General features: G+C 41.2%; 1 protein-coding gene across 4 annotated transcripts in view; it reads right to left on the bottom strand.

The window, feature by feature from the left end:
* Positions 1-3,849: 3,849 nt before the first annotated feature.
* Positions 3,850-22,438, bottom strand: part of syt14a (synaptotagmin XIVa) — a 106,274-nt gene continuing 87,685 nt past the window's right edge. The window contains exons 5-9 of one of the 4 annotated variants that reach the window (XM_015356659.2): positions 17,644-17,915; positions 15,499-15,948; positions 14,331-14,523; positions 11,402-11,458; positions 3,850-7,340 (exon numbers count right to left, since the gene is read on the bottom strand). In XM_015356659.2, coding sequence (XP_015212145.1) covers positions 7,027-7,340; positions 11,402-11,458; positions 14,331-14,523; positions 15,499-15,948; positions 17,644-17,915 — 1,286 coding nt within the window. In that variant the 3' untranslated portion in view covers positions 3,850-7,026. The remainder of the gene's footprint in view (positions 7,341-11,401; positions 11,459-14,330; positions 14,524-15,498; positions 15,949-17,643; positions 17,916-22,438) is intronic. The other 3 variants (XM_015356666.2, XM_015356673.2, XM_006626342.3) reach the window with 3 other exon arrangements.

Here is a 22,438-nt window from a genome sequence, read left to right as displayed (position 1 = left end):
ATGTGCAGGTACATGTAGGGAATGAAAAGGGTAGAGATCAAATGTGTCGTAATGGGCAGCTCCTCAATTTAATTTTGCAGCAGGGAACGGCACAGTGACAGCAAGCTGAATCGAGCAAGAACTTTAGGTATCAGTGGGAAAATGCCTGAGGCAACAATGAAACCCTTCAAAGGGCACATTACTGAGATGCACAAAGCAGTGAAGCAAAATCATTAACGATCGTCGTCTTTAGTGCTGAAGTGAAATTCGAACAAGGATCGACAAATAATAAAAAATAAAATTCAATGAAAATGAAACAGCATTGGGCACGATTGTTAGCAAAGGCCAAAGGATCCAACTAGATCTAAATTAAAGCGCTTTATTCTAATTATGGAGCAGGGCAAACCATTTAGAGGTGTTGGAACAAGGTGCGGAACTTTGAACTTTGGGAGTGAAATAAATGAAGCCTCTCTGAGTCAGGGATGCACGTCATCAGATTACAGTATCCCAGGCTGATATGATATTTAGTACCTGCCCTGCAGGAAACATTATTAAGCCAAACCTTATTTTTTCTTAAAAAAACGTAAAATATTTCTGCACAACTAATGGTGTGTGTGTTTTTCTTTCTTCTCATGTAGGCGACAGTTCCGCCAGCTCCCTTTGAGATATATTTTAGTTATGCCTATTATGTATGCATTGGTGAGTTCAATGCAGATGTTGTTTAAAAGGGGAAAAGCATATACTGTACAGTGTACAATTTTAAAGGACTCAGATAGCTGGTCAATGAGATCTGTAGCTTTGATTAGTGGTAGAAGTACAGTAGCTGCCTAAGAACTCAAGTCAGCTCATAGTTTGCAGCAGACTGTTCTACGGCACAAGATTCTACCAGCCTTCATGTAAGATACAGATGCTGAACTGTCCCCAGCGAATCCCCATGCTTACAATCTTTCACAAGGTGCGTTTTACTGTTGTGCTTTAAGATGTGCTTTTCTGTTGCACAGAGCTTTACCACTTCACACAGCTGATTCATGGAGTTCTTTTATACATCTTCAATGGGAATGGAAAAAGAACACAGATGCTTCATTATAACTGCTGACACCAGCACATCCGAGACAACATCACATTTAATAACAAGGTTGTTTCAATTTTTTCCCTCCATATGGTTTTAATGGACTGCAACTTACCTATAACCTAAGAAAAAGTAACTGTATGCTTGTTGTTTGATTCTTGAGCAGTGCAGAGATGACACACAAAATCATTAATAAGTAAATGAACATATCAAACTTATTGTTTAATTAATCTTGCTCACAGAGCTTTAACTTATTCCAGATACTTTCTTGATTTTAATTCTTAATATTTTAATACAAAAATAGATAGGAAAAATCTATATTATAAAGTATACAGTATGTAACAATTGATAGGCTTGAACTATCTTGATTAAAACTCAATAGAAGAATTGAAAAAGATCGAGCAGAGATTTGAAACTTGCATGGAGGAGAAATCTATTGTCCATCTATCTACCAGCACAATGTGAAAAGGTAGAAATGTCCAGAGGTCATTCACAGGCGATTGACATGTGTCAAGCCTTCTGTAGTTGACAGTTGCCTATTTAAATAATGGTACAACTTCACAATTACATTAACTTTTTCTGTAGAGGATGAGCACACTTTCTTATCCAAATCAAGACCTTCAAGTACGTCTCCCCTTTCTTACTAAAATACAGTCCCTCAATTATGTTAAAAAAGAGCATGTCTGTTTATGCTTATACTGTACACAGCAGTGTGAATCAGAAAAATACGCCTTGTAAAGCATAAACTCTGGAAGAGTTTCTAGGATGGAACCGAGTTCAAGCTGACAATTAAAAAACTGACACAAGGACCTTAAAACAATCCTTTTTACTGTAGTAAGAAAGTATTTAGTTCCTTACATGGCTAGAGATTCGGCATAGAAAACAAAATAGGGAGGGAATAGTAGAACTCATCAGTTATCGTTGACACTGTACAAAAGGAAAGAGAGACTTTGACTCAGTCTTTATGAGACCCAAGTCAACAAGTTTCCCCTTGGTTGTGACATTTCTAATGCACTTATGTTCATTGAATAATAAAAAAACAATTTTCTGTATAGCTTGCATTTAGTTGCCACTGAACAGGTTTCCCTGGAAAGAGTTTTTGTCTGAATGTGTATGTGGGGGGTGTACATATTTATTAGCACATCTTGGGTTTGATGTGAGAAAGTGAGCCCACCTCTGCAGCATCAGTTAAGAGAACAGGCAACACACCATGTACTGCACATCAACCTACAGTGGTTCTGCCAACAGCCAGACATCTACTGTGCTAGTCACCACATAAATGTATATTACATCTCTGGAATGAGTTGTGTTTTATCATCTTCAGTCCTGTAGAAATAATCATCTTAGACCAACGGTGCTTAACTCCAGCTGTACACGACCAACTGTAATTTCTGGGCCTACAGTTTTGAATGGTTCTTAATTTAATCATTATTTTCTTCTTATGAATAGTTAAGCTATGAGCTAGTTGTTCTGAAATCTTAAGAAGCTTTTTAACAATACAAAAAAAAAAACCTGCAAGATGCACACATGACACCAGTGTGGCCCAGAGTTCTGTGCCCACTTTCACCTCTCACCTGTGCAGACAGGTCTACTGAGTGTTTATGTAGCAACATCCAAAGTGCTGAAACCACTCTGGACTCAAGAGACCTACAATATGTCTCTACAGTATGTAGGTTTGCTCAACAATGGAGCACCTGCGAAAACATTCCCAGGGAAAAACAGCTCTGTGTTAGGTGGTTCCTTTGCATTCATTCCCTTAGTTGCCCTTTCCTTAAGTTCATCTTGGTGGGTCTGGGACCGCTGTGAGTGATCAGAGGGGTCTAAGGCCAGATGTTGAGGTTGAGTGAGGAGCTGGAAACAGCACCTCAACCCATCATACCGAGGCTATAAAAAAGAGCCTCGCCGGAACAGTGCCTGCCCTGTGAGTTTGCTAGAAAATATAAGAAAGGCTGTGGAGAGAACTATAAACATCCATTCACTAGACAGCTCCAGGCAGTACCAAGCAGTGGGGAATGAGAATGACTTTAAGGCCACAGATAACATGTCTCTGATGGGTCAGTGTTGGATTGTTGTAGAAATAAAGCCCCAATCAAGGAACATCATCATGCTACTAAGGGGGGATGACCTGACATGTTACAATATTGTCAGACAATCTAAAGTAAATTGTTAGAAACTCAGCACTACACTAAAAACCTGATGCAACACACGGACCTGATTTTTTTCATTTTCCAAAAATGGATTCATGGCGTTGCAGGCAATTTGTATTCACAACATTGGTGAGACTGAGGGACAGCTTCTAATGACTGAATAAATCGCTGCCAACATCCACTCATCAGCATCTGGTTATCTGGGATTCAGAAGAGGGGACAGACTGGTGCTGTGTAGCTGCATTTCCACAGTGCTGGTGCTTTCCCCTATGGCGTGCTGAAGTATCTGATAAACAACACCCAATGTTATCAGCACAACTCACCCATAAGGAATTCAGTCAGCAGGTCCTAGAGCAGGGCCATCTCCATTTTAGTGGATCACACCATTCTAACACACAGTCATGGATTGCTACATAGCAAGTGTGCCTTATGAATCTCCTGCATTATGTTTTCCCTTCAATATTATATTATAAGCAGCAAGAAAACTCTTAAGAATATAAGAATATGAACACAGTTCCACACTTCAGTAATACTTTTACAGATCCATTGTAAGAAAATTTCTGAAAGCCACAATGTCAATAATAATAATAATAATAATAATAATAATAATAATAATAATAATAATAATAATAATAATAATAATCATTTGTAGCCAACAACTTTAGGAAACAAATATAGTAAATTAAAGTTCCTATTGCAATACTGGAAAGCATACTGTTGTAAAATGAAATTCTGTCAACTTTTTGGGGATTTAACATAACCCTCTTAGAAATGCTTTGAAGCAGATAATTTTAAAGCTTGTAAGGGATGTCTCATTCTGTTTTCATCTTTGTACTCTGTCTCTCCCTTATGCCAAGCGCAGCTTACCAGGTGGAGAAATGCCTTTTTATGTTCCTGTCTGTGTGTGGGTTGGGGGGGATTGGTCATGTTCTCTCTTGTGTCGTGCTGTTTCCTACACATTGTTTCTGAATTCTCTCCTTCTGCGCAATACCAACAAGCTCACTGGGGGTGTTTCCACACCAGTGCACTGGGCTGTGAGGTTGTCTTGTACTGTAGCTCTCGGAGTGGCCCTAACTCCCAGGCTCAGGAGCTCAGGAGCCAGTGACGACACCGCAGCATTCGGCAGCACAGAGCGCAGTGATCTGGGCAGGGTCTGGATACACAGGGGACTTGGGAATTCCTGGGCATGGGAGCACTGTACTTTCCTGTTCTTGACGCTTGTTCCTTTGGCAAGCTGAGTTGGAAGGGCAGCATTTTTGTGTTTTTTTTGACTCCTTAAATAGACATGGGAGTTGAATGCTTCCCATCCAGAGAAGTGATTAATTTTGTTTGGTATGGAATAATACAACTAGTGGATGTCAGGACTAGGGGTTTTCTTAGCAATACTGTGCTAAGGATAAACCTTTATTGTTATTTAAGTGTTATTGTCTACATGAGTAATCCTTTAAGTGCAGAGCATTGTCAGGGGACATACCTGCCAGTCTTAAGCAGTCTTAAGTCTTAAGGAAAACCCTCTATAACTATGAGTCCAGCTGTAGAGGGAATCCTTCTTAGGAAGCTGAATTGACAACCTGGAGGGATGTTTTCTTTTCTTGTCCTTAATTTAAAAAAACACATCACAGACATTATAGCTAAAGACTCCCTTATCGCCACAGTGAAAAATACACCTGCCATGAAATACCTACACCAGACATAAAGTGACAGGTGACTTGGAGTGTTTTTGCTTCTGCCAACGCATCCTCTCTACCTCACTGCTTCTAGCTTTCCACATATAACTACAAAAGGGTGCTAATAAGGTACCAATTTGATAATTAACCGGGCAATTTTATCATTTTGTTATTCCCCATTTAGTGAATGCAAGTGCTGGAGCATTTGAAAGGAATTAGTTATCTACCTAGAAAGCAAAATCTCTTGAGCTGCTGGTAATGTGAAAAACATCTGCACCTGGCCACATACTGCAGCTCCCTTAGTCTCACTGAATCTGCAAAACCTCTCTTTCTTATCCTCTCTAGCAACATCAGTCAAAAACTACTTTGGGGCAAAGTCAAGGGAGAGATTGCCGAGTGCCAACATCTCAGGAACATCAAAAATGTACACTGCTTTCAAAGACCCTTAAATGATGTTCCTTTGCCTAAGGTGCTTTTAACATGACTGTGGGGGGACACCTCTAAAGAAACCTCTAGATAGCACTACTATTCAAGCACTTACTGTATACTGGATTAGATCTTCAGAACAATTAACTAGTAACTACCTAACGATCTAGAAGGACTGAATGGCTTCCTCTTGCTTGCGATCATTTTCATGTTCAATGTTCTTGTGTGCAAGAATTGTACACTTATCCAAAATTGTGTACAATTATCCAAATCTGTTGATAATTATAAATACTATTTAGGTGTTTTTGATTTCTGAGGTATCTGCTTTTAGACCAGCACCGGAATTAATTTACCAAGGCATAGAAAATTCCAAAAGGCTGGTGTCATGCCAAATATTTCTGCTGAGTCTCATCGCTCAGGTCTGGATTGTGCCACCTGCTGTGTTGAGTTTGCATGTTACAGTTATGTCTCTCTGTCCCACGGCATTCTCACTGGTTTAATTTTTGTCTCTGCATTGTCCCTATGAGTGTGTGTTTCAGAGGACCACCTTGCCCCCTGTGCTTTCAGGACAGAATCCAGTTTGCCACAGCTTTTACCATGGATCAGAGGCCTTCTGAAACTGGATGGATGAATGTTGGGCTAAAAGTTCAGATAATCTTCATCTGAAAGGGATCATTTAAGTATCTGACATTAGTAAGGACCTACTGAAAAAAACAACGTTTAGCAAAGTGTGTTATAATGACCACTGTACTCACACCTTTGTAAATATACCAGGGCCAGTTATGGTACTCAACCATACCTGTTAGTCCAAAAGGAAAAAAAACTGAAAAAGGAAAATGAGGTGACGATTTAAAAAAAGAGCAAGAGCGGTCAGTGAGTGTGGTGTGCTAGAGCTGTGTGTGGTGATCCTTGCATGTCAACACATAACGAGCTGGTGGAAAGCAGACGCCCCTCAGAGTGGGAGACAGAGTAATATAAATTCACAATAACGGTTAGTGGATTGTACTGCTGAATGTCTTCTGACAATCATCGCACTTTGTTGCTACAAAATCCCTTACAAGCTACGACTCCAAAATAAAAAATAATCAAATAAACATAAAAAAACAGCATTTTATCATTTTACGGCTTTGTCGAGACTCCACTGCAGAGCCAGAGTGAATTTTGCCTTGAACACACATACTTGGAAAGTGGCCTACCTTTGCATGTTCTGTGGCTTTTCAACCAGGTTAAATAGCTGCTGCTGAGATATGACACTGGGCACAGGCCACCCTGTGCATTCCTTCATACCCTCCACGCTTGGGAAAGAAACACGGTCTCAACCGGCTCACCAGGTCACGGACAAATGAAACGGCCCCTTTGCTATCTCAAAAACTGGGTTTATTCTTCTTTGAGCCAGAATGCACGCTCTGAAAATGCAAGCCTGTGCATTCTAGCCTCTGCTAAGCTTTGAGAGGCTGTTTAAAAACGAGAAGGTTCTGCTCTAAGGGTGCAGTGATTTGCTTTCGTGGACTGAAAGCTTGTTGCTTACTTGGCTTTTGATGAGCCCTCGCTCCTGTGGCAGTTCCCATGCCTGGCAGACATCTGTATGGTACTTTGCCTGCAGGTCTGGGTGAACCAGAGGTGGCTCGTTTGTTCCGTTTCTTTCTCCGTCTTCTGTGCTGCTGTACCTCCTCAGCCCCCGTCACCTGGGCCCTTAGGGGCCTGTACCTACCTCCCCACCCAGCCCAGCCCCCGCTCCCTAGGACTCCAGCAGTGAGTGCCAGCGACACACCTGGTGCCCTTTCGATTCCTTCATCTCGGTCCAGTGGCTGAGCTCCTCCTCCCCCGAGCTGTTGAGTCCCAGCGAGATCCAGCCGATCATCTCTTTGCGTTTCATGCTCCTCTTGTTGTAGACGGAGAGGATGAGCGTCACGTCCGACAGCTGGAAAAGTGCAACTTGGAAAATGAAAGTCTCTTTGTAGATTGGGTTAGGTTGGCCCCTGCAGATGGAGGTCTTGCACTTGGACATCTCCTGGCCCATTGAGTTCAACAAGGTCAGTTTCACATATGTGTCTAAGAAGAGGACAGAGTGAAGAGAAAGTGAGGTACGTTCATTGTAACATTCAGGTGTTAAAGAGGTGGATTACACATCTGTTTAGAAAACATTTAAAACGCAGACAAGCAAAGTCCTTTGCCTTTTCAATGTAGGAATGGCATTTCTAAGTCTACTCACCTACTTTCTTTTGAAGATGCAGGTAGTTAATGAAGTTACTCATTAATTAATGGTTATAACTCAGAGAAGAAAAAAATGTTGCAGGAACAGTGAACAGGAATGAGCGCCTGATCTGGGCCTACAGTAGATTATCACAGAAATTATGCTGAGTGAAAGGCTGAATAAACAAGCATTTTGTATATTTTTTTTTGGCTGCTTTCTCTCTCTTCCTCATGCCAGAAGAAGGCTTCACAGCCAAAACATTGGGTTTCTTTTCTTTTGAGCAAATGTATGTTCACCTGTTTCTTTGCAGCCTACACTTTGATGCAGCTCCCTACTTGAACGTTAGGGGTGTCCAGTCCTGGTTCTGGAGGGCCAGTATGTCAGCAGGGATGGTGATGAATCCCTCCTCATAGTGGGCCTCCATGTCAGCGGGTTTTTACAATCTCTTTAAAACAGCAACACCTGAAGAACTGGAAGCTGTTGTTAAATTGGTCCGGTTAAGCCAGAAACCAGCTGGTTTAGCTTGTTAAAAGCTGAGCTGGAATGAAAGCTGCAGACACACTGGCCTTCCAGGACCAGGAGTGCACAGTCCGGAACAGGTACAGCACAACGGTCACATTCGCCATGCCGTCCTGTCTCCTGCTGGGGGCTCAGCCCAGTTTTACATTTTATGAGACCTGGATTTAAAGCCCAGGATTAATCTAGGATCAACTAAGCACAAGAGCCGTGGAAAGCCATACCAGAGCAGAGCAAGTACAGAGCACCGGGAGCCAAAGATTTGTCAGTATGCCTCAGAAATTATCTCCATTATTGATTCTTTGGTGTTGTACTTTCAGCTGTCCTTGAACTTGATTACATTTCCAAGGACATACAAAGGAAACAGTCCTGTATAGGTTTTTATTTAACATTTTGTAGTTTGTAACAAATTAACAAAAGCAATGTATTTTTTCTTTAGCAATGTTAAAAATATGTATTTTACTGTATATAGAAATAATATTTTTAAATTAATACTCTTTTGTTACTAGAAACATGATGTAGCAAATATTACATTAATTTAAACCATTCTTAATAGGAAATAATTACTTACAAAATATTACATGTGTTACCTACTGTATGTGTTACAGTACGACTGTTGCATTTTAAAAGAGAAAGACTGGATCTAATAAACCTGCATTTCATCTAAATGTATAAACAATAGCATTAGAAAAAAGCTGATGTGAAGTCACAGCCGAAACAGCTGTTATTTCTATTCTGCAAGTGAGGATTCAGATTGAGCAGGGGTGTCAGTTTTAATTGACTTCCTCTTGTGAAAATAAGTTATTTGCCACTGTTGCTAAATGAGATGGAAATATGGTTGGCAACGACTTGCAACAAGGAAGCAACTGCAGGCTTTTTACTTGTCATAACAAACACTAAAGCCAGAATATAGAAACTTTGGACTTGTGATCCCTATTACGGGCGACACGGTGGTGCAGGAGTTAGCAATACTGCCTCACAGTGCTGGGGCCCTGGGATCAGTATCTGGGGTGCTGTCTACAGTATTTAGAGTTTGTATGTTCTCCCCTGGCTCACTTTGGTTTCCTCTGGGTATTCCAGTTTCCTCATTTAGTTCAGAGCTGATAATTGGCTACTGGGAAAACTGGCCATGGCGTGCCTGCATACATGTCTGTCTCTGTGTGTGCTCTGCAATGGACTGGCATCCCATCCAGGCTGTATCCTGTGGTGTATCCGTTGTGTGGAGGGATAGGCTCCAGCTCCCCTGTCGGATGAAGAGGTTAGAAAATGGATGGATGGATCCCCATTAGTGTTCAAGCTATAAAACTTCTACTGGTCATGAAAAGAAACTCTGTAGCTAATGAAGAGAGAATCAGGGAACTAAGGCCTGGTGAATAGGAGAGTGTATAAAATCAGGCTTTAATTGGATTCTAGTCTGTGGCCAAACAGAGCCCCTGCAATGAAGGCGAGATAGCAAAATTCACTCACCATTGTCTCACAGTAGAGCACGAGCTACTTTAATCACAGCCTGCCGCTGTGAACAGGAAGAGCTTTAACCCTTGTCTTTACAAGGGTCAACACAACCTCATTTGCACTAAATAGAGTTGTGCCCCACATATAAAATGAATACACCCAGTCACACTAACTAGCCTTTTCATACTTAGTTTGTGGCAAGAAAGTACACTACAAGTCACAATAAAGAAGCTACTGAGTATTCTGTAGCCAATATTTGGTATATCTAGTATAGTACATCCTTGGATCAATGAACTACCAGATGGGCTAGGTGGGCAAAATGACCTCCTCTCATTAGTAACCTTTATTATGTTAGTATTATTTACTAACATAATGACTAATATAATGTTATTTGAGCCTTCTTGCTCTGATGTAACCCAACACCAAATTTCAAACTATTTGTTCAAAATGACCCCCAGAGGAAATAATCTCAACATTAATCGTTATTACTTACTGTATGTTTGCATATTTGGTGGTCTCCCTGTTAATGTGGGTTTAAGTTACATGTCAAAGATTAACAATTGAAAAACAAAACCTTCAGAAGTGAATCCTACCAGTTTCATTTTGACTAAAAACTTTTCCCAAGATGATAAGGGTACTGTCTTTCTACAGCAAAAAAAATACTATAACTATACACATACATAATAATATCACTGTTTACATGTAATCTCTGTGTGACAGATGGCTTATGTCCGCAAAGTTAAAAGGCCACAGAGACTTAGATGAGTTGCGCTTCAAAAAATTCAAATAAACCAGGCTTTTTACTCTGTGTCAGATGAATTCATAGTATCAGGAATCTTGAGGTTTCTACAGAGCCATTAACTACTGTGCAAACAGCCAGCTACAGCACTTCGTAAGCATGAGACTGCTTTCTGCAGCTCTAAAAGCGAGACCATGACACACATTAGAAACACTGAGCATTCACGGTTCCCAGGCAGTGCGGATGCAACGAGGAGGACCATGATGGAGCCAGGAGAATGCCAGACGAACTGTAGGGAGAGGCACAGAGTCATGCTGGGAGAGAGCTCAAAGCACACACACTTGGAACAGCAGGTTCCTCATGGATGTGGTCTGTGTTCTGAAAGGAGTAACTCAGCTTCTACTACAGCTGTTCACTAGTAGCGGTGCAGAATTACAATCTCTAGTACTTTAGGTACTTGAAAACAAATTAAGCAAAACTTTTCATTTTTTTAAAAATACATTTATGAAAAAACTCAGATGTAAATATTGTAAAAGGACCTACAGATGTAACAAGGAATAAGGACTGAATTACACAAGAGGAATGTGGTTACAGTGTTTAAATCTTCTGAATAGGAATGATCTTTATTAATGACGTCAAACAGAAAATACTGTAAACTGTATGGCGTTTTGTTGCTAATTTGGGCTTGACATAGCCTTTTCAAATTAAATTATCTTTGCTGGAAGTGGCTAAACTCTGTCTATACATCTTCCTTGTGGAGTTGGATTTTCTATACGGATGAACGTGATTAACAATTCAGAACCACTTTTCAACTAAACAACAGCTGCAATTTTAAACAGCAGTTCAACACACTGTCTGACGGCCTTTAGCAATAATTTGTCCTTTGCTCAGGTGACATGGAAGGGGCCCAGGTTTGAAGTTGTATTATTATTATTTTTGATGTAAACACTCTTATGTGTTTGCCTCTGGTCATTTCAAGCCAGTCCCCAGTCCATTGAAGGAGACAAATCTGGATACAATATTCCCGTCTGTGGGTTTCCCTACCACCGACATCCATGAGGAGAGATTGCTATTCCCTACTCGGACGAGGCTCAGGTGGAGGTGGTGTGGACAGCCCCGGAGAGGAGCAGAGCTCTGGATGGCAGACAGTGTCCAACATTGATAGGGGAAAAAGGAACCAGTACAGGCGTCGACCTGCCAGCAGAAACTCACCTCGGATTATATAAACCTGTCCACCTATCAAGTGTTTTAGACAACAGAACAGCCCATCTGACAACAGGGGTTGGGAAGCAGTAAAAGAAACAACGACCAAGATGTCAATAGTTAGGCGAGAGAGAGAGGAGGGGGGGGCAGGGGGTGAAGGGGGTGGAAGAAAGAGACAGGAGAGAACAGACAGGGTCAAAAGGTCAAAGTCATCACAAAAGTCACAATGCTGGTGTCATTCTCTGAGGAGGCTCGTTATGGAGAGCTCTGGTCCGAGAAAATGAGGTAAAAACAGAAGGGAGAGCTGAGAAGATGATGGTTCCGACTCTTGGCCCAAAGGGGAGTGTAACCCCAGTGCCTGTCTGGTTCTCACAGGGGATCTGAACGCAATGGCACTGAAGAGATGACAGCGCAGAGATGGGAATTAGGGTGTAGCTCTAACATTACACCCACATAGCTAGCTATACTTTAGCATTTCTCCCCTTGCATCACGCTGAAAATTCATCCAATGAATAGAACATGAGAAGGCATAGACAAAAAAAACAGCTTCCCTGCCCTGTAGATTTTAGTTGAATGATATACTATATATAGTAGTTTCTGTGGGAGATGAAAGGCTTTTTTTCATAGAATTTGGATGGTTATGTTCTACACTTAGGCATACTGTATACTGTACACATTTAGCCAAGCCCCTCGGACCAAACCTACACCTTCTACAACATGAATAATTTTGTTTATTGCACATCTGCAGTCATTGTTTACATGTCTGCATTGTTTACATTCAAACTGTTTACTTGCTTACTTGTACATTGTCTACTGTTTGTTTTTATATTGTCTTGATGCACTGTCTGCACTTTGCATTTTACACTTTTTTTAACAATCGATAGACTTTCTGTAAGTAAGAATTCTATTGTACCAGTACATGTACCGGTTACATATGGCAATAAAGTTCAAGTTCATATACTGTAACTTACTGCATACAGGGAGATAATACATTTTGGTCAATTATTTATATATTCAAGAAACTGAATTAATTACTAATGGCAATTATGTTGAGAAGCAAGATTTAAAAATGTGTCTTAAAATATAAAGGTAAAAAAACTACGCTTGATATACTGAAAAAGAATGTGTGTCTGTTAGTAGAGTATACTCTATGCATATCCAGTATTTAGCAAGTTTTAATAAAGCACCTTCCATTTAAGAAAATGTACTTTTATAAAATATACACATTTTTCTTATAATGAACATCATAAGAAATGTGTCACATATAACCAAAATAAATATAAAAATCTAGAAACAAAAATGCCCCCAAATGCCGTTTGTTAAGCAGGGTGTATTACAGTATGTATTTTTCTTTATTTTCACCAGGCTTGATTTTCACCTCATCACTTGTGGTCACTAACGAGGTGATTTAGTGCTTATGCAACAGCCAGTCACTGGAGAGTATCAAGGCCACATATGAAAGATCAATTAATGAATATAATGCCAAACATAATCCAAAATCTGTAAACTTTATTGTTTAAAATATATACATGTATAACAGAGTGATAACTTTCTTTCAATGCTCAGTATATTTTCTAAACTGCTGTGCAAAAGTCATTATATTTTTTTCTTTGTGCAGAAACAGAATAGAAATTCTGTGACATTGCTCAACCCAAATTTCAGCTATTGTGTTCAACTCTAACAGCTAATACTGATACATCTATCTTTGATTGCATGAAAGTAGGCTTTTAGTTATGGATGTGTATAGCAGAACAAATTATGTTAATAAGGAGAAAAACCTTTCCGCTTGAGTTGATTGGCAATTGTAACACTTCATAGTAGCTGCTCATTATTGTATTAACGATTGCAACATGACAAGATTGGTTTATTCTCACCCACACTAAGTTGTGTTAATAGCAGTCAAATTTTATATAATAGCAGAAAACACTAATGGAGGTTTTGAGTAAAATGTAGACATACATATATTGTAATGTGCCGTGGTGTATAAAATATCTAACAGTGTATCACAGCAAGATGATAAAATGATAAAAGGGACATGATACATTAAATGTGGACATTTACCAAAACGGTCTGAGAGTTTATGAGTGTGTGTGGGGTAAATTACTACTGTACAGTATTTCTTTAGCTGAATATATACAAGTTGAAATGTCTGTGGTCTATCACAGAGTACAATGAATTTGACTGTACAGTGAAAATGTGACACAGTAGTGAAGCAAAAAAAAAGGATTCATGTTAGGTTTACTGGTCTAAATGATTGATTGCTTGATAGATCACACTACAGGGAAACATGGACACAGGTGTATATATTTTTTTGGTTTGCTGTTAATTATATAAAATTGAACAAGAACACTAACAATTTGGTTTGAGTGATTTAAAATCCAGACTAAAGAAAAATCTCAGCAGGGCAAACCCAAAAGAGCCATTTTCTACCCTCTACTCGGCAAACTCTCTCTATAATGTCACTGAAAGTCATTTTAACGTGTTAATAAAGAGGACTTATAGCATTGCACAATTTTGGATGCCATTCACATTTTGTCTACTGAATCTATTTTAATCTGTGAAAATGAAAAAACAAAAACAAAACCATCTTAACTGGAAGCCGAACACACAATACTGGAAGAAAGTGTGCTGCAGTTGTAATTCCAATAAATGTGCACTGTTCGTTAGGGCTTTTCTGCAAAAACCAGCCACTTCAAGATCATTCCATTTAAGTCTAGAATTTACACAGTGATCATACTGGGATCTGTAAAAAGGAAAAAAGAAGGACAAAGTGAAAATGGCATGTCTTTCTATTGACACTGGAGTTTCCAATAGGCTTTGCCTTGCCTCAAAAGGTAAAAGGGAAAACACTAATGACTTTTCCTGCAGGTGGGTGGCTGTGTTATCGTTTGACACGTCGGCAGAGAGATGTTTAATAAACACTTCGAAAGGTACTTACTGGGTGGTCTGTTGGCTGCCAGGTTCTTGAAGTGGCTGCCCTTGATGACTTCCACAGAGAGCCGCCCAGTGGTGGCATTGTAGATGAGTCCCACCAAGATCTCCGGCATGGAGCCCTGGCCCGCGGACTGGAAAGACGAGGCAGTCTCGCTGCAGGACATCTCGGAGATGCTCATTTGAGAGTCGCAGCCCTGCTGGCACACAGACACGCCCACTACTCGCACCGTACCCTCTGCGAACCGAACGCGGATTCACCCAGTTTTTATTGTTTCTTGAAATTCCATCAAGTACAGCTGCCAAGCGCTCTGATTTGTCTTTTTTTGTCATACTGTAAGCGGATGAGGGTGTGCGCTTAGGAAAATCTACAAAAAAAAAAACCTGTCAATATCACATTGCCAAATTACCAAACCAGGAGTGATCACAGGGCCATGGCTCAGGTCAGATCACAAAACTCTTAATGAAACATTACATGATTGGTTCACCCTGGCATAACAGTTCTTTTTAACCTTTTAACTCTACATTCCCTTCTTTCAAGCTGCTGTTGCTAAACGTGCCATGCCTCATATACTATACTTCCACTTTACCATTCCAATAAAAGGTACTTTGAAAGTGGTACCCTGTAACTTGGTCTCAGTAATAAGACCAAAACTTTAAACCTTGAGGCCAAGGTTTAATCAGGTTTGTGCCAAACATACAGCTCCTAGTTACATGCCAAATACCAGACATATTTTCCTTTGGACGTCAGTATGTAATTATTGTGTCTAGAGCAGAACCAATCATCTATTTTCCTGTTCTTTAGTCAAAACTTTTAAAGGCATGCCCTCTTTTTCTTCTTCATGTAAAGGCATCAGCAAGACCTTGCTAAAACCACACGGCACAAGCCACAGATGCTCTTGTCAATCTATCCAAATCTCAGCAAATGTAAAGAACAAAAATGAACCTTTCCATGCCTCATTTCCTTATGACTGTCAGTTCTCAATGGGTCACTGAGTAACGTCTCATAAATCTGTGTGATTAAGTGGGATTTGAGGTTTGATTTATAGCTTACAGTTTTCTTTTTCAAAGAGGAAATTAAATCAAAGGACATCTCAGAGAACCTGCTCCAGAGACCTGTACGGTTTGTTCTTTTGATCCACCAGCAGGCTGTGCGGCCCTGCCATGGTACTCACTGTGAGGCTGCAGCAGGGCTCCAGTGTGACAGGAACAGACATCTTGCCCTGCAGGTTGAGCTTGGTGAGGTAGAACACCTTCTCCCCCAGCACTTTTTCTCTCTTCATGCGCCGCACACTATACAGCCGGAAGCGTACCGCGTAGTTCCCGATCATCTCCGACTCGATTCGGGTGAACTTGAAGGTCTCTGTGAAAACGGGACAGGGCCCTTTCTGGATGCCAGTCTTGGCCCTCTGTTTCCTCTGGGGCAGCAGGACCAGGTGGACCTGCCAAGAGATGTTCCCGGTCCGCTTGAGCGCGGGGATGTCTGTCACGGCCGTCACCGTGACCAGCAGCCTCTGCTCCTCGGAGTCGTAGTCAAATACCACGTCCAGAGTGCCGTACTTCGCCACGGGCTCGGGCTCGTAGGGCTTCGGAAGCTGTGCTGCTGAGCCACGGGCAGACATGTCCTGGAGGAGAAGAACAGCACAGGCTGGGACTGGAAAACTTGGGCTTCAAGGGGTGTTTGTCTCATAAGCGCAGGAACTGCTCAGACTAGAGCACACCTGAGAGCCTGTCAGGACCAAACTTGGACTCAAATCTCTTCTCGATGCAATAAACCGCCCATACAGCAATACACAAATGTACACAAGAGGTTCCTCTGCTCAGTACAACACCAAGGTGTCTATTTTAAGCAGCATGCCACATGCTTTAGAATGAGCTTCCTGAATCTTAGGGACAGGAACAGCCCAGGGACTCCCAATCAGCTACAGTTAGGCTGTTGAACTAAACCTAAGGCAGTAGCATAGGATCAGTCAGCAGAGACATAAAGTGATGGTGCTCGAAGAAAAGGAAAAAGGAAAGCTGTGAATACAGAGTTGTGTTCAGTACAGACTAAACACTGCTTTTTTCTTTGTTATCCTAATTTCTTCTGGTTTTGCCTTACTCCAGTCTCCAAAACACATTTCTTAATACAACTATTTTGCAATGTACAGCACTACAATTTATTTCATATTGTAATATTTATCTGTGAGGAAACTTTATTTTCCTCTCTTCCACAATAATCATCATACTTATAATTATATTAGAATCCTGGCCGATTGTTTCAGGAAACACGTCAGAGCAGAGTGGATCAAAGATGTTACTATAGTCACATGTACTAACCTTTGAAAGGATTAAACCTCCTGTAATGCCTCTCACTTCCTCTCTCCACCATTCATGCATTAAACAAGTAGCTTGAAGAGATCCTTCAGTCAGGACAGGAGGTATCTTTTTACACAAAGAGCGCTGGGAGAGGTGAGCAAGCTGCTTAGCCACGTTGTCGAACCTGGCTTCTTTCAAGAAACAGCTAGACAAGGTACTCCAGGCAGGACAGGAGGCTCTTCTTTATGCAAAGGGTTATGGGAGTTGTATGGGAACAAGCTGCCCCCCATTGTTGAACCCGATACCCTGGCTTCTTTCAAGAGAAGACTGGACTAGATCCTTGGATCGATGATCTACCAAGTGAGCTAAAGGAGTCGAATGGCCTCCTATCATTTATACCCTCTGTAATGTGGGAGTGGGAGGAGCCGCGGCAAACACCGTTAAAGGTTGACGCCCCAATTGAGGGACGGAGGCACTGGTGTGGGGTTAGTGAAAACTGAAAATAACACAAAAAAGGAGAACAAACGAGAACAAAAAGGGAAAAAGAAAAATGCACAGCTGTGCACCCTGCCATCCGGGCTAGACTTACCCCGTCTAACGGGGTTCAGTCTGGGAAAAGGAACCACTTAGCACAGCGGTAACCAGAAGAGCAGGGAGCAGAAGGTCAAAACGGAATAAAAACTCAACGTGTGAAAAAGGGCCAAATTTTCCTGGTGGAGATGCACAGCAAAAGAAAAACGAGGGCTTTACGCTCGGGTGCAATCCCCTCAAGGACTGCCGGTGGACGTTCCTCTCCTTCAGGGGGTGCTCAGAGTGTTTTTAAAGAGCCTTCACAGCTGTGGCTCGTCCTTAATCAGCCAGGTCAGCTGTGGCAACTAAAGCCTTCATCCAGGGGTCCGCCTCCACACTGAACACGCCCCCGCGTAATGCCACACCTTTCTAATTTCCTGATGTTCTAGTGTCTCGCTGGAGTAGCTCACGAGCCTGTGCAGGGTGTGTCACCCGCAGGTCTCCGGTCTCACCTCAGGGCTCAGCACGGCGGTGCTGTCGCTGGGCACATCTTCCTCGTAGCCCTTGTTGAGGTAGCTCTCCGTCTCGTGGCCGGCACTGCCCTCGCTGGGGCACTTGCTGTAGGAGTGGCGGGGGCTGTCGCTGCAGTGGGACAGCTCACACTTGGCGTCCCCCAGGTCGGAGGGTGTACAGGACATGCGCGGAGAGCCATCCTCGTCCTGGTAGGGGGGCGGCTGCAGCTCGTCCAGCGGGGGCGTGCGCCTCATTCTCTGGATGCAGTTCACTACAGAGAGGGTAACATACTGCAAAGACTTAGTGTGAAGGATGAATATTTCAGTGTAAACTATTGACTTTGATAAACATTGCTTTCAACATTTTTCTTTGTGACCTTGTGATCCTAAGAGCTGTGCAAGCGAATTTTGGAAGGGACTGCAGTAGCAGCCAACCTGCCACTAGAGGCTGCCAAAGGCCCTTGTCACTTATAAATAGACACACTGGGTGGTAGTGAATCAAATTATTGATGGTGGATAGTCACACATTCTCACAAGGGGCTAATTCATGTTTTAAAAGAGGTGTTGCTTTATTTCGTGGTTGGGTTTTGGCAGCAGTCTGGGGGCGAGGATGCCCTTCTATTTTTAGACTCTGCAGTAAAACGTCGGATATTGACCAATGTTTTTCCATATGGGTTTTTTTTTTGGATTAGATCCCTAGAGAAATCTTGTCAGAGTGGGTCTGTCACTATCCTGGAGCACAGTGCCGGGGTCCTGGAGGCCCACACACCTGCTGGGATTCAATCATTAAAGACAATAGATGCTGTTTAAGATTCTTTGTAATACAGTTGTAGGACATGTCCTTCGTTAACCATGTTTAGAAAAGGTTAAACCAAAAAACAGATTAGTTACAAGCACCAATATGTACAGGATTATGTCCCCATTTGAAATAAAAAACCCAACAGACACCAGGGTTGTTCAGGACCAGGATTAAAAACAACTATCCTAAAGCCTGGAGACAGGATGTTTCACCTCAGGGGTTCCCAGTCCTGGTCTGGCAGGCTCACACACCTGCTGGTTTTGCATTTCAGCCAAATCTAATTTACCTTACTCAAACTTGATTGGAATATGTATTTGCAAGTTTGTCTTCTACTCAAAAGTTTGGGGCTTTTATTTTGCTTATGAAATGCAACAGACAAAAAGGAACATCCAACATTTTTCAGAGCTGGTAAGAATCAAACAGTTCAATTTAATCCAATTGTTAAGTCAATCAAGGCTTTAATTGTGTGATTGAGAGCTGGACTGGAACAACAACCTCCAGGACTGGGAACTTCTGGTATAAACTACAAGGTAGGACTATGCCTTGAATGGAGCAATGCTCCATTACACACAGAAACAATTGAGTGTTGGAGAAAAGATAAATGGGGGCACCATGCAATGTATTCACACATCACAGCCAAAATCACTGTGTGATTTGACAAACTCACATTTGCAAGCAAAAAGAGGGATGTGTAAATATTAATATCTGTATAGAATTCTCACACAACCCATTTACTTCCTACACTGCAGTAATAAAAACAACAGTGAAGATTAACCTTGTAATGTACTGTAAGTAACGAAATAATTGCTTCATATACTGCATACGGAACCCAGTTCATCCCACACTGAAGAGTAGCCCTAATGCACAGTAGATGAGGGAGATGAGTGAGAAACTGCATCAGGTGAATTAAGGGCGAACCTCATTAGGCCAGATAGGTAATGCTGCCTTGCGTAGAAATTAGTCCATCAAATCAATGCAACACATGATTCACACTTACACTGTTCTAGTGATTAAAGAAGACGATGCGTGAATTAAAATGTCAAATTGTTTTTAATTTGTGATCATGATATACTGGCATCTCATTTCATTCGTTTATATAGGGCGGTATCATCAAATTCAGTAATGTAATGTTCTTTTTCTAAATACCTGATATGTGTTTTCAGTTAAAATGACTTTGAAGAGGGCAAATTATTCAACAAGTTAGCTGTAAATTGTGTACATTTATAGTTGGTAAAAAACAGTCTGCAAACCTTAAGAGAGACTGATCGTCAATTCCTAAATTAAAATAGACGTCAGCAGTTTTCAATCCAGTTGTTTTCTTCACATGCTGCAGTGAAAGGCTGTGAGAACAGCAGTGAGTTCCCCGCCCACACCTCTCACCTTCCCCGCCTTGTAAACCATGAAAAGAACGATGACAGCGGTGTGATCCAGAAATTCCCAATATCATTCCGCTTAGGATTTGTGTGCAGCTTTGTGTTTCCCTTGGCTGAGTTATGCGAAAGAAACGTCACACAAGAAACTTGTGTGTGGCTTTGTAGTGCTGGACAGTCTTCCAGAAAGTGCTACTGCTTAGTTCTGCTTCCATGTTCCATGCTTATCACCCGCACTCGCTTTCTTTCTGCTTAAGAACACAGGAACAGGAGGTTCAATAAGGAACTAAGGAACTAACTACAAACGCGAGGAGAAGTTCAGACCTTCTGGACTGTTTGGTAGTTAGTAGTTAATTGAATGGATAAACTCATCCTTCCATTTCTTGAAAGAAGCAAAATATCGGCTTCAATGACCTGGATAGATAGCTAGTTCCAAACTCCCAACATCCATTTGTGTAACAAAGTGCTTCCTGTTCTCAGTTATAAATGCACTTCCACAATTTCCACTTGTGAACTATGATTTGTGTTTCATTGACCACTCTGAAGAAATTCGCTGGGCTGACTTTGTCAGTGCCTTTGAGGATTTGAATACTTATATCTGGTCTAGGACCAGATGGACTAAGGAGGTTCATGTTCATTTGATTTCCTTGACTGTCTTACCATTACCTTTCCTTGATTGTATGCATTTGTACTCTGACTTTGTTCTGTAGTCTGCTTCTTTTTGTGTTTGCCATCATCTACCATAGTAAAAGTAAGAAACAAAAGAAGCAATGACATATTTGTATCCTTCCTGGAGATCCAGTAGTGTTAGCATGTTTATAAGGATAATCTGGACAAGAACATAGAATGAAAATCCCATCAGACCTCTGAACTGTGTATGAGAGGACATTAAACAAATTCAGAAGCATTCATTTTTATTTACAGTGTCAGAGGTTTGTAGAATTTGTGTTTTAAAACCTGTGTAGCTCCAGTGCACATACTGTACATATAGCACACCATGTAAAAGATTAAGGGAATTGCTCAGAAAAAAAGGAAAAATCCTTATACTTTTTCTCCCTTCACCTTCTTGAAGGATTTGGTCCCCTGGGAGGCTTGATAAAACCATGCCACTAGGTCTAAGGTTCTTTTGTCAAATGCATGAGCTCCACAGCCCTTGGTTACCTCAGTGCAGACAGGCTATTCTAGTGGCAGAGCAAAACCAAGGCAGGCCGCACAATTTGGCCTTGACACTTTTACAATAAAGGACTGAAAATCGCATTTCTTGGAAAAGCACTCTGAATCAAACACCCTGTGTACAAATCCAAATGAAATTCAGCTCATACAGAATCTTCAGAATGGACTAACTGGATTTCAGACAGAAAACAGACCACTTTGTAAATGAGCTGTTCCCGTGTTAAGCTCTTAGCCTAACACTAACTAGCACAAAACTGTCAAGGTGCAAACAGGGAAGAACAGAGGTTCACTAAGTGAGCCATGAGAGAAAACATCTAATTCATTAGCAATGCACCTGACATTTTTGACAGCTCATAACTATGTTATTAAGAATCAATAAATTAAAAGCATAACCCTGTATTTTATCAGGATTCTATCTTTATGATTTTAGTCATATTTTATGTTATGTTATTAGGATATTATAGGAGTACTAAATTAGCACACCTTAGAAATAAAACATAGAAGCTGTATAAGTCCATGTATTTACAATGTAAAAATAAAATCCATATACAAACAACGTACTATACTGAATCCATACAATATCACACCTTCAACCAGAGAAAAAGCCTTCTTATTATCTTTGGCTCTGCAGTTTGACTTATAGGAAGTACTGTTAAAATCAGATAAATTTCAACCTACTCCTTTATCATGTCTACAGAAACTGTACATATCTCTAATGGATTTATTGCAGGGTGCTGCCCTGTAGAGGGGAGGGGGAGGTCTATTGTACCTGTGTGGCAAAGACAGAGCCCCTGATGAGCGCACACAGCTTGTCACTGCAATTCTCCCATGAGCTCAAAGCCTGCCAGCAAGGCAAGCTGAAGCTTCTCCAGGGACACACAGGCTTTGATTAGTGTTCTGTGCTGTCTAGGAGAGGGCTCTGAAAAATTCCATAACTTTGCTTTGATTACCTTTTCATCAATGCCTTGCTCTGGCATCTGTGATCAAAATAGCATCCCTAATAAAGACAGCAGTGCAGTGGATTCTCGCAGTTACTGTATAGCACAAAACTCCTCCTTTTCCTTTAGTTAAAATGAAGTGGACAAAACTACAAGCATGTAAAGTAATATTAATTCACATTACAGAATTAATGAATATAATATCCTCCTGGGATCCATTAAGTGGAGAGTGAGGAATGTGATTGAGGTACAGTAAATGAGTGGATTAGACTGTTTGACAGAGGTACCGTAGCACAAATAGGCCTTTAAAATCAAACTTATTTAATTGTACATAATTAATGCGGCAGCACACACAGTGGCCTGTGAGTGGAAGCAAATAAAAGGCATTCAGCTCAGTTGAGATGGTTTTAACGTGTGTTCCACACTCCTCTGCAAGGCCACAGAACCACCATAATTCCCCTGAGCAGTCTTATAGCAGTAGAAAATAACAGATAACAGTTGAGTGAGTCGTCTCT

This window comes from Lepisosteus oculatus, chromosome 2, assembly GCF_040954835.1.
Source record: "Lepisosteus oculatus isolate fLepOcu1 chromosome 2, fLepOcu1.hap2, whole genome shotgun sequence".
NCBI lineage: Eukaryota > Metazoa > Chordata > Actinopteri > Semionotiformes > Lepisosteidae > Lepisosteus > Lepisosteus oculatus.
The sequence above is the reverse complement of the archived record's forward strand: the minus strand, read 5'-3'. Positions and strand labels throughout refer to the sequence as shown.